The 13,028-nt window shown below is 38.0% G+C and overlaps 1 protein-coding gene across 3 annotated transcripts in view; it reads left to right on the top strand.

The window, feature by feature from the left end:
* Window positions 1-13,028, top strand: part of CEP76 (centrosomal protein 76) — a 34,488-nt gene that overhangs the window by 8,175 nt on the left and 13,285 nt on the right. For all 3 annotated transcript variants that reach the window (XM_063451576.1, XM_063451577.1, XM_063451578.1), the window contains exons 3-9: window positions 1,886-2,041; window positions 3,027-3,108; window positions 3,942-4,166; window positions 4,551-4,736; window positions 7,419-7,516; window positions 8,031-8,159; window positions 9,702-9,890. In XM_063451576.1, the coding sequence (XP_063307646.1) occupies window positions 1,886-2,041; window positions 3,027-3,108; window positions 3,942-4,166; window positions 4,551-4,736; window positions 7,419-7,516; window positions 8,031-8,159; window positions 9,702-9,890 (1,065 nt within the window). The remainder of the gene's footprint in view (window positions 1-1,885; window positions 2,042-3,026; window positions 3,109-3,941; window positions 4,167-4,550; window positions 4,737-7,418; window positions 7,517-8,030; window positions 8,160-9,701; window positions 9,891-13,028) is intronic.

The following is a 13,028-nucleotide window of genomic DNA, read 5'->3' as shown; positions in this document are numbered from 1 at the left end:
GTTAAGCAATGTTCATATATATATATAAAAAAAAAAAGGTGCAGAAACCTCTGAACGCCTCACTATGGCAACACTACGACATATTGTTTATGCATACATGCTGTTGTGGCAATGTAATTAAGTTATGTTTTTCTATGCACAAATAAAATAAAGAATTTAAAAAAAAACATAGTTCAACTTTGATATACACTATCTCTGCCAGACACTGCTAGTACGCAATTTGTGCCTATATACTATGACTATAACAGCACAGCAGAATAGTATTGACAACTAATCGTTAGTATATCTAATGGTAACCTAGATCATCTCAATTCATCAACCAATCTGTTTAGTTAAGCATGTGTAAAAAACATAAAAAAGTGTGAATTCCCGAAAAATACAGCCTTCCCAACATTTATGCTCCACCTATGCCCATTATGCTCTAGCTAATATATTACCCTACTGGCAGAACGCATAGAGGCCTACAGCCTGGGACTTAATCCCTTATAACCTCAACGTGTTAAGTAGAGTTCTAATCATTATTTTATGCAAGTCGCATCTATTATCTTTCTTCTATGTGAAAAGTTGAATGCTAAAATATGTCGAGACCTGCAGCAAACGTGTGATAACAGCTTGTATATCTTTATAAATTAAAAAATTGTGCAGAGACCAAACTGTCATACAAATGTACAAACGTGTCAAAACTATGCTTACATATGCTGTCGTGGCAGTGTAAAATGTATTGTTATTACTTGCACAACGAAAAATAAAGAATAAAAAAGAAATTTAAAAAAATGGTCTAATAAATACAGCTCTCTCTCTCCATATGTTGGAGAGAATAAAAGAAAAAGAGCATGGGGTAAGGAGTGTTGTCAAAGACTGTAATGTACCCACTCAATTGGGGAAAACAAGACCACCCAATTTACAACATGTCCTACATTCTTCCATTGCACTACGTTGTCCTTTTTCCATGACCTCTATTCTTTATACCCTAGTTCTTAATTTCAAATTCTATTCTATTCTTTCTGGACGCCTATAAAGTATTCAGTCCATGCAAACCACATTACTGTATATTTCCTGATTCTATCCTACAGTGAAATGGTCATCTTCTCCACAGCCCTAATGTCCTCCTCACTGTTATTTCACTGCTGTGTAGCTGTCTAGAAAAGGGGAGAAATGACTTTGCTGCATAGAGAAAATGCCTAAAGGGATACTACAGGCATCACAATTTTAGCTTAATGTCACAGTTTTTCTGTATAGATCGTGACCCTGCAATCTCACTGCTCCATTCTCTTCCATTTGGGAGTAAAATCATTTGTGTTTCTGTTTATACAGCCCTAGCCACCCCTCACCTGGCTGTGACTCACACAAACTGCATGGAGAAAAAGTTCTCATTTTCAGTCCTATGTTAACTTGTTTTAGAAGTTTTTATCTCCTGCTCTTTAAAATGAACTTTAATCACACACCGTGGGCTAGTGCAGTGTCTAGGAGGCAATTCACAAAGCAGAAGATAAGAAATTCTGGATTAAATACAGGCACCTAGAATATATAGGTTCTTTTTCAGGAAGTGTTTAGGAAGGCTGTGCAAGTAACATACAGGGCTGTATAAACAAAGTGATTTAAATCCAAAATTGCTGAGAATTGAGTAGTGAGACTGCAGGGGCATGAGCTATACACCAAAACTGCTTCATTAAGCTACAGTTGTTTGGTTCCTATAGTGTCCTTTTAAAAAGATAATGATTGTACAGTATTTGGAAATAAGAGTGGAATCGCAATACAATAACATAACTTCTGGAGCAAAATCCAGTGGGAAGCCCACAATTCCTGCCATATCAGTATTTCCCTTTCCTTTATGTTATAATAATAGAGCTTTCCTATTTAACACCTTTCTCTTTAATTTATTTAGATGGATGTGCATGGTAAAATACGAGCAGTTTTGGCTGAAACATTGAAGGATGAGTTCAAGACGGACAGTCAACACTTGTCAGAAGAAGATTTAATGATGGCCTTAAGACAGCGGGGAGTGATTGAGGACGTTGTAAATGAACTACGTTTTAATGAGGTAAAAGTAATACATGGTTGTAATGACATTCTGCCTTGTACACTTATTCAATAGGGGAGTAGCTCTGGTGCTACATCTGTAAACAAGAGTCTTTTAGGAGCTTCTATGTAAAGAGAAGGGGGTGAAGAATCCGTGCATGTTTGAAGGAGAGTCTTCCTGACATCATCAAGCAAAATAAAATAATAATTTGCGGTGAGGTTGTAATAGGAGAATACCAAAATTATTTTATTCCAGTGTAGGATCTGTGGTAGGGGGATTCGGTGCTTGGAAAAATATTTTTATGCCCAAAAAAAGTTATTTACAACCGAACAGTGCAAAAATCAATGAGTAATATTTGCTGAGGCTCCTACACACCTATAGCAGTGGCCATTCACTGCTAAACTGTTGGAGAAATTATCTCTTATGGGAGAAATTAGCATGATGGGTAATTTTTTAAATTACCGGTATATTACATTTTTTGTAATTTTTTTTTTTTTTTTTTTAAGTTTCCAAGCACCGAATCCCCCTACCACGTATCCTACCCTGGAATAAAACCATAAACAGTTTACAAATACTAAGTAGCACACCACATAGTGTTTACAAAGTCTCCATAAGGGATAGCAAGTATAAGGGTATACAGATTAGTCATCTGAGAGCACAGATTTAAAAAAACCTGATATATGAAGCATCTTTATTAAGAATTTTATTATACAAATACAATGTTAACCTATGCCACTGTGATTCCAAAAGAAGGATCCGAAGTGTAACCTTTCCTCAGAAATGAATAAAAATATACCTGACAAAAGAATACCTGCAAAGCTGCTAAGTAATTGTATGATTGTTGAGTTGAACTAGTTTTGTTGTTGACTAGACATTGTCTTTAGTGCACGGTGTCATAATTGAATGTGTTTTGTTTTATTTTTAATTTTTCTATTTGCATTGACTAACTGTCCATTTTGTTTTGACTTGCGCAGCTCATGTTTTTTTTTTTTTTTTACCATTTTAGGAACACATTTCTAGGAACTTTACCTCCACGCCAAAACCAGCAACACATTTCATCGATACAGAACAAAGAACACTGAAAAAAAGTAAGCAAAGTTGCATTCTTCAAGGACCACTATAGTGCCAGGAAAACAAACTCGTTTTCCTGGCACCATAGGGTCTTTAGGTCCCCCCCCACCCTCAGGGTCCCACTGCCACAGGGCAGAAGGGGTTAAACACTTACCATTCTCCAGCACCGGACTCCCTCAGTGCTGGGGAACTCTCCTCCTGCCGACGTCAGTGCTGAATGTGCATGCGCGGCAAGAGCCACGCACGCTTTCAAACAGTCCATAGGAAAGCATTTCTCAATGCTTTCCTGTGGACGTCCAGCGTCTCACTGTGATTTTCACTGAGACAGCCACTAGAGGCTGGATTAACCCTAGTGTAAACATAGCCGTTTCTCTGAAACGGCTATGTTTACAGCTGCAGGGTTAACACTAGATGGACCTGGCACCCATACCACTTCATTGAGCTGAAGTGGTCTGGGTGCCTATAGTTGAACTTTAACTGAATCTCCGCTCTTTTTCAGAGTGGCATTAATAATTGCATAACTTTTTTAAAAATGCATTTGATTCTGTAGCTTCTTATGTATGCCACACTCTTTAGAAGACCACCATATAAAGCCATTTCTAAGTTATATGTAGCCATAAAGCAGGGTTGTCCAAAAGTTAAACACCTAGCTGTTTTAGAAGTATTAATCTACTTTGGCAGCTTTCATTAATCTACCCATTTCCTATTCAACATAAATAAATTTTTCTCCATTCACCAGTTCATCATATTTATTAGAATTACTCACTTTTAATTTGATTAAACTGAACTTTACATTTATCATCCTTTTAATGCTCCTTTATATTTTTGTTTCTTCTTTTTACCATGGTAGCTAATATTGACCCAATGCGGAGATATCTTCACCTTCAAATCCTGGGTGGAAAAGCTTTTCTGGAGCATCTTCAAGAACCAGAGCCTCTTCCAGGACAGGCTTGCTCCACATTCACAATCTGTTTGCACTTTAGGAACCAACGTTTTCGCTCCAAACCTGTACCATGCGCCTGTGAACCAGACTTTCAAGATGGCTTCTTGCTAGAAGTTCATAAAGACAACCTAGGTATGTTGTTCTTTTGTGACTTTTAACTAACCGTTTTACTGTTTGGAGGTTTATGAAATAAATCCTCTGATTTGCTGTATTTGCCATCTAATTTGTAGAGAAATCACACAAATGAGTTTGGGTGTTATTCTTTATTTTCATGCATTAACAATGTAATCCTTCAGAGCACATGAATCTTGCTTTATAAGAGGGAATATTTATAGGCAAAAAGTGTCAAACTGGCAATATTTTACAGATCTGCTTCTTTTCTGTACATGATCTGATGACATTTTGTTAAGGTGATTACTCCCTACTTGATTTGGGTGTAAGCTTCATTCTTTTTGTTTCTGTGCATTTGCTGATTAATCTGTCCTTACTACTCACTGACATTTAATACTCTCTTAGGTGATGGGAGCCGAATGGCAGATGCAACAACCATGCTGTCAATCTGTGATCCTGTGCAGTTGATACTGATCAAGTTGGACACCACTGGTGAAACCACTTTAGTTGCATCCCACTTTCTCGAATGGCGCTCTGTTCTCGAATCAGAAACTGGGACAACAAGCCTGGCCGTGGAGCTCCTGGGAGTTGGTGAGAATCATTTGTTGCTGTAATAGTAAAAAAGATGTGCTAGTGGCACTCTGTAACGTGAAATTACACGTTTTCCACAAGAAAAGAAGTTTCTACAAGAAACACTTTCTCCAGTTATTTTAATCTGTAGATTATCGGTGTGTGCTCACAGTTCATAAGGAAGGTGCCTGCCGACCTGGGTATCTCCAATGTTTGTCTTCTCTCCACTTTGCTTGTCCTTTCTATTTCATTGTACAAGTTTGCGCACCATAAATATATTTAAAATACTCATTAGCTCACTTTGCAGATCATGTTTCTTTTGCCTTAATGAAATCAACACAGTCCCCTGTGCAACCTTTGCCCCCTCGTCACTGTAAATACCTTAATATAACTAAATGAAAGTGCCCAATCTCCATCCCTGTTTCTTAGGCCTAATACTGAATTTCTTCATTATCTCTAAGTAGTTCCCGACTGTCCACCCATCCTCCAGCACACGCAAGGTTTCTTTAAAATGTATAGTATGCTCTTCCAGCTGTTTGAAATCTTGTACCTAATTATCTCCACAGTTGCAACTTGCCTTTAATTTTCTCTCATCACCTCTAGATGTCCCCATCTACCATTTGTCTCAAATCCCCATTTTAACCTTTAGATTGTAAGCTCACGGGCTATATAACTAAGCAGTTTGTATAAAAGAGCTTCAATCGCTAGATATCAGCTCACGGATAAGGCCATCTTTGTCTTTTCTATTGATCTGTGTACATTGTACTCTTCCCCACCCAATTGTACAGCGCTGCAGAATATGTTGGCGATTTTTATAAATACCAGTAATAATAATACTGAGCATACTGTTTGTGCCGACTGTTTTGCTCTTATAGATTCAGTTATTCAATTGCCAAAGGCAATGACATATCTATGTAAACCAATGAAAGCAATTAAATAAATAGATTTCAGTCTAAGTAAAGCTGGTTTGGTGTTGGATTCTGTTTTAAATCAAGCAGTGGCCATGACTGCCCTAAACAGAGCAGTTAAGTGGAACGGTCGCTTCCTCCATTTTGACACATTCTAATTGCTAATTAGAAGTTTGCTTTAGCTTGCGCTAAAATGATTGAAAAAAATTAAATTTGCATGCTTTGCCGGGAAAAGCTGGTTAAGTATGTAAATAACTTAAATGGATACTTTAAGCACCAAAACAACGTTGGCTCTATGAAGCTTTTTTGATTTATAGATCTTGCCCCTGCAGTTGTATTGATTCCTTTTCTGCCATTTAGACGTTAAATCACTTTTCTTTCTTTTTATGCAGCTCTAGTCACACTTCCACTGCCTGTGACTCACACAGCCTGCATAAAAAAAATGGTTTTATTTTTAAACAGATGTTAACTTATTTTAGAAGTTAATAACTCCTGGTCTGTCATTTTACTTTAATCACACACATGAGGCTCCTGCTATGTCTAGGAGGTTATTAACAAAGCAGGAGATACATGCAAAATTAATTTACAGTCCAGGAGGTAAAAACTTCTAAATTAAGGTTTAACATCTAAATGAAAATGAACCCATTTTTTTTTATATTGTCTGTGTGAGTAAAATCCAGGTGCAGTGTAATTAGAGCTGCCTACACAAAGTGATTTAACTTGTAAATGGCAGAGAAATTGTGTAGTGAGACTGCAGGGGGATGATCTATTCTATACTATAAACTAAAACTGCTCCATTAAAGGTACACTATGGGCACAAAAATAACTTTAGCTTAATGAAACAGTTCTAGTGTATAGATCATGTCCCTGAAGGTGCACTGCTCAATTCTCTGCCATCTAGGAGTTAAATCACTTTGATTATGCAGCCCTAGTCCCACCTCCCTGCATGTGACTCACACAGCCTTCCTAAACGCTTACTGTAAAGAATGTTTAATTTAGAATTTCTTATCTCCTGCTCTGTTAATTGCATTCTAGACCTTGCCGAATCCTCCTGTGTTTGAGTAAATTTCAAATTACAGAGCAGGCGATAAAAAACATATAAAGCAAATTAACATCTAACTGAACTGTAACTTTTTTTGTTTTTGTTTTTTTGTTCATTGTGCAAAATCACAGCCAGGGTAGATGTGGCTAGGTCAGAATAAACAGAAACAAACGTTATTTAACTAAATGGCAGAGAATTGAGCATTAAGACTGTAAAGCTTAAGATGTTTTGGTGCCTGTAAAGTTCCTTTAACCCCTTAAGGACACATGACATGTGTGACATGTCATGATTCCCTTTTATTCCAGAAGTTTGGTCCTTAAGGGGTTAATGAAGCTAAAATTGTTTTGGTGCTAGATGTCCCATTAGCTTGTAGTGTGTACATACTGCACTGCTGAAGAAAATGGGCACATGCTGACATACAGCATTTTTCTTTGAGCCCTCCAGAAGCATCAATAACTCTCAAATTCACTTCCGTTAATGCTGCGAAAACACATTTTACAGCTATATATTCCTTTTAATTAAGTTGTTGTATCTATTTGAAAGGCATTTCATTTCAGTAAAATCTAATAAGTCTTCTTTGTGGATTTTTTATTATTGTAAAATTTATGTAATACTATATGGGGTGTTGAGTGTTTTCCAGTTTCCTTGTCCTGGTGATGACTCGGTCTGTATATAGGTTTTTTTCATTTGTTTTTTGTATTTGAATCCCAAAACTCTATAGCCCTCATGCTAAAAAATGTTTTTGGTTCCCAGGAGCCGAATGCAAAGTTTCCGTTGGCGTTTTGAATGTGAAACTTGAGCTGTATCCGCCATTAAGCAAGATTCTATCTCAGGAAATCGTTAAAACTCAGGTAAAGGGCCTTTGTTCGTCTTCCAATTGCAAGTTGACTTATTCCACAGAAACTGATTTCTTTAAAAGGACACTGTAAGCACTATCACCACTAAAGCTTTTTGTACTGCGAATGATGCTTGCAGAGTTAGACACTGGCTTTAGTTTTTTTATTAATCTATTTGTAAGCAGTTTGACAAACAGAAAATCCATGGCACCCCAAGGATATCCATTCTCTGCAGAGAGGCACAGGAAGAGGCTCTGGGCACTAGATTATTGGAGAACCTGATTAGGTTCTTGGACTGCCCTTTTTGAAATACTAAAATTCCGCAACTAATAGGCAGTACCTCCATTGCCTCTAATCAAGACGATATCTGAATCACACACTTGTTTCTAGTTTCTAGGTTTACTCTTTGAATTTACATAATGTCACTATTTAAAAGTTAATTTTAAATAACACTCCTGCATGTCTGCACTTTGTTCCTGCATCGAAATTTGCAGAGCGAATGACTTTTCATTTTGTCCCCCTCTGGCAGCTTTCCATAGAACGTCAGAAAACGGCAGAGAAGGAGAGGCTATTTCTGGTCTATGCTAAACAGTGGTGGAGAGAATACTTACAAATTCGACCTTCACATAACACAAGGCTTGTGAAGATATTTGCACAGGTTGGCATTTATAGTATTGTATTCAGAAAATAGCTTTGCTAATATGAATTATCTACATAATCTATATTAAATTTGGATTTTAAAATTTAAAGGGATACACTAAAACAAGTTTAGCCTAATGATGCAGTTATGGTGCACACTGCTCAATTCTCAGCTGTTTAGGAGTTAAGTCTTTTTATGCAGGGCGAAGCCTGACTGCTGTGTTGATCAGTCCAGGGAATAAAAATAAAAAACTTGCCTAAATCGACAACTAGCGGTCCAGAGTTGCAGACTTCAGGCAGCCAACGCTGGTCGGTAACCGGGTGGACCCCTCGGTGGCTGTTCTAGCTGTTCCTCTGGCCAAGCTCTTCGGATCTCGTTGGGGACTGACCTGCGGCCTAGCAGGGGCCTACTCACGGACAAGGGCAGGGAAGCGGCTGATCCCTCTACCTTCTGGCAACAAGACAGCTCGTGGTCTCCCCACTCTTTCCCCCCCTACCAGTGAGGGATATCCCGGTAATCATTACCTGTGCTGTGGTGATAGCCTTCCAGCAGTACCCTCTAGGCTGCAGCCCACCTGCCTCCTACACAATGGCGGACGCCACTTGTGAACTCACACCACAAGACATGAAGCCCTCAATCCTGGAAAAAATAGACAGACTGTTTGCAGACTGTTGGTCTTGGCTCACCTTTTGCATGGAAACAAAGTGCACCTCTTCATCATGATGGCAGTACCCGCAAGATGGCTCCTAACTCGACTGCATCAATGCGACGTAAGCCGCGGAAACCGCACTACCAGCTGAGGTAGCAAGTTGTGGACCGACGTCCTGCCCGCCGCTGCCGTGGAGTGCTGAGTCTCACTATACAACCATCTGTACCAAGCTACATGAAAAGACCACCACAGTCACCTCTGAGCCACTCCTCATGGTTTCTGTGGCCGGGCATCTCCTCACCAAGCGTGCGTGTAGCTCCCTGGCAAGTCACCTCCAAGTTATGTATACCCTGTGGGTATAGGCTAAAAGGGGTTAATTCGATGGGCATGTAGTCCTGGGGTCCTGTCTCTACATTCTACACCTCATGGGACATTGCCAACGCAGGCAGAAACCTAAGCCTCCGATACTCCCCTCCTGCATGTGTCCAGTTCATATTTTAGTTTAATTAACATTTACAAGCTTTATACCATGCTATATGATTCCTTCTTTATTGAATTCTAAGCAACTTACTTCTTCTTGCAATCTATACTTTAAAAATAGCGCAGTAACCTTGACATTACTAATTCTCTCTAACACTCCATACTGTTGAAATATGACATGTCTATGTATATCTGTGATGTTGAACATGCACTGCAAAAATACAGGGGGAAAAAAAGGCTGTTTATGCAGCTGTAGCCAAACATTCTCTGACTATGACATTATAAAATTATATTAGTGGTAAAATGTTATTTAAAAATTGTGCAATGCCACATTTGATTGCTTACCTGTCTGTGGTTATAATAGGAGGTTGACTGAATAATTACCCAAAATGTTATGTCATATTATATAATACGTTCTTTGTTTCTCCTAGGATGAGAATTGGATAAACCGTCCAGTGTGTTCCTATGTTCGTCCTCTCAGATCAGGGCGGCTCCTGGACACTCCACGGCAAGCAGCACGATTTGTCAGTGTCCTGGGTTTTGAGAAGGCTCCGGTTGTTGGGGGTGGTGGCAAACAAGAACAGTGGTGCACCCTTTTGGCTTTTCTTTGCCGAAATAAGGTATAAACATTATAATTCCTAAATCGTATGTGTAACATTTTTAAAAAACATTTTTTTGCATGCTGTTCCCTAGCTTTCCGTCAGTGTTTTCTAGTGGGTTGACAAAAACAGGGTCTCTTCTCAACACCCAAACCCCAGCCCGGCAGTACCGATCAAAAGCTGCTTAAATTTAAATGGAATTCATAAACTGCGAGTGGTAGGTGCTCGCAGCCTATGATTACAGTTTAAGGTTCGATGTCTTAGGACAGATAATGAGCCAGTGTATCTTCTGCATTATCTGAACCGCAATAAAGTGGGACAAGGGTAGCCAGATTTCTGTCAAACCGCTCTAAATTGATTTGACTGAATACCACAGAAATGTACACAAAGCCTTGTTGCACTTTTACCACTACAATGAACTGTAATATTTAGGGTCTCTTAAATTGTCTTTCATAACCTAATGGTGATGTCTAGTCTTTCACGCGGGTCAAGGATCTATACTGTGAAAAAAACCCAACTTCTATATATTATGTAAAAAAATATATGTATGTATACCAACTCACTTGCTGCTGTTCTAACTGTATTTCTGGTACCTGTTAACACCTCAGCTAAATATATGTTAGCTTGCTAATCATTTAATGTATTTATTTATATATATATATATATATCATAATCCTGTAACTCACGTGGTGGTAAGTTACGTGGATTGTATCTAGTGCATAGAATGTGTGTATGTTAATGAATGCTTAGTCCACCCCTAACAATACAATCATGTTGGTTCCTAAAATTAGTTTGTTCAAGGGGTAATAGAGAGCTAAATCTTCTACTGAATGCACTCGCAAGTTATTAAAAGTCCACCCAACCATACTTTTTGGGAGAGCTGGAGTGGATCACTTCCCAGGGGTCCAGTGTGGGGCTTGTACAATCTCCGTGCTCTTCCAGCACTGCTCCCTCGCATACTGTTTAGTGATGTCGGCATCACCGCAGGTTGCGCAAGGGAGCAGTGTTGGAAAATCATGAAGATTACAGCTCCCTCACTGCCTCCATTCTCCCTGCACACTGTAATTGGGCAGAGTAGACACCTGCCGTCGGGTTAAGCGGGTAGCTCGTAGCTCACAGCCAGTCACCTTCTGGGGTTGCTAAGATGGCCAACTCTTGATGTACTACCTGCTGTTAGTGCGCGGACCCTTTGGGGAACTCCTATCACTAGTTGAGAAATAAGGATATATCACGCATGGATGAAGAATCAAACTTAAAGAATCTGGACAACATTACCATGCAGTAAAAAAAATATATTAACCTCAACTGAATCATAGCCTTTCTAAATAGCTAACTGGAGCTAGTCCTGGACCGTAAAGTAACAATTGCATAAAGGCTGAAGTTGGCTGTAGATTATAAGGTGTAAAAAAACATAAGTCTGAGTCTGAGGTGTATAGGTGAAAAATTAGCTATTATGGTGAACCTCACAACACCACTAAACCAAAATAAAACAAGTACTTATACACAGTATAAGGGGAAAAGCTCCACACTAAAGAGAATGAATACCACCTGATAATACAATATCTATAAGAGAAAAAAAACTGCACATAGCGTTATACAGCACAGAAGAAAAGGGGAATAAGGGAGGGGGAAGTTAGAAAACTCACAAGACGTCTGGAAAGCCAATAGCGTAATAAAGTAAAACCATACACTTTAATGCTTAAAATTGCACTTACAAGGGGGCAATATGTTCAGGCTTGTCTCCACCCAAAGTGGAACAGTGCACTGCAAAAGGTAGGTGGAACAGCAAACAGTAGCCCAACAAAAGGGACAGAAAAAAAAGGAACAGTAAAATCAAATAAAAGTCCCACAAATAGTATCCAACGCGTTTCCTCCAGGTTGTGGACTTCCTCAGGGATCTGGGACATTGTCCAAGTTCTTATTTATATATGCTTCTTAATTTCAGACTTTCCGATCAGCTGGCGTTCGCGTCCCGGGGGATAAAGCCAAAATATATATATATATATATATATATATATATATATATGTGTGTGTGTGTGTGTATCTAAATATAGAAAAAACTTCAAAAATACATTAAAAATGGATAATAAATAAAATGAAATAAGAATGAATATAGATAAAAATAAATGTAAATAATAAAAATACAAAATAATAATGAATACAAAATAGAAAAATATGTATATATAAAAATTACAATATATAATATAAAAAAAAAGAAAAAGCCCCAGAAGATGTCCGTTGACAATCCATACATACATAATGTTATAATAAGCAAAATTAGATAGATAAAAATTTATTAAGAATTAAATTAACCCAGCCAAATCCATATCTATATTAAGACCTGACTAAAGGGTTTTTAAATTAAAAATCCAATGGGCTTCTTTTTTGCCATCTGATCTATTCCTATGGCTATAAAATGATGGCACTAAAAAAATGGACATGTATTACAGTGTCTGGGGACACTGTGGTCAGTCTTCCTTTTTCGTATATTATTGAAATGTTCTCATATTCTTAAATGTCATTTGCGTGTTGTTCTGCCTACATATTGGGCCCCACAGCCACATTGTAGCATGTAAATGATGTAAGAAGACGAACATTGTATAAACTTTTTAATTTTGTATTCCTTCTGAGTGTAAGTACCAATACATTTCTTTGTAACACTCTTTTGGTGTACACATGTTGAGAAGTTACCACAACCCCTCTCTGCTTTTCATTTTTTGACATTCTCGTTCTTTGGTTCATATTTTTACCATCTGGAAGCAAACTTGGAGCTAATTTATTTTTGAGGTGATCTGCTTTTTTAAAAATCATAACCGGACGGTCAGGGATGATCGTAACCTAAGATGTCGTCATTTTGGAGGATATGCCAGTGTTTTTTTTCCGCACCTTTTCAATCTTTTTTGCATGGACATTATATTGGGTTACAAAAGCATATTCAAACTTATTTTGCCTAACTCGTTTTCTGTTTTTATTTTTATTATTATTTTTGTTATCTATAAGAAGTTACGGTCTATCTAAATTCCTTACCACTATTTCATCTCTATCCATTCTTTTGGAATTATACCCCTTATTAATATACCTAGCTTTTATTAACTTGGATTGTTCATCAAACATTCTTAGGTCATTTGTCCCTTAGGAACATTATCTAGCCATAAGGGA

The sequence above is a fragment of the Pelobates fuscus genome, chromosome 4 (assembly GCF_036172605.1).
Source record: "Pelobates fuscus isolate aPelFus1 chromosome 4, aPelFus1.pri, whole genome shotgun sequence".
In the NCBI taxonomy this organism is placed as follows: Eukaryota; Metazoa; Chordata; class Amphibia; order Anura; family Pelobatidae; genus Pelobates; species Pelobates fuscus.
The sequence above is the reverse complement of the archived record's forward strand: the minus strand, read 5'-3'. Positions and strand labels throughout refer to the sequence as shown.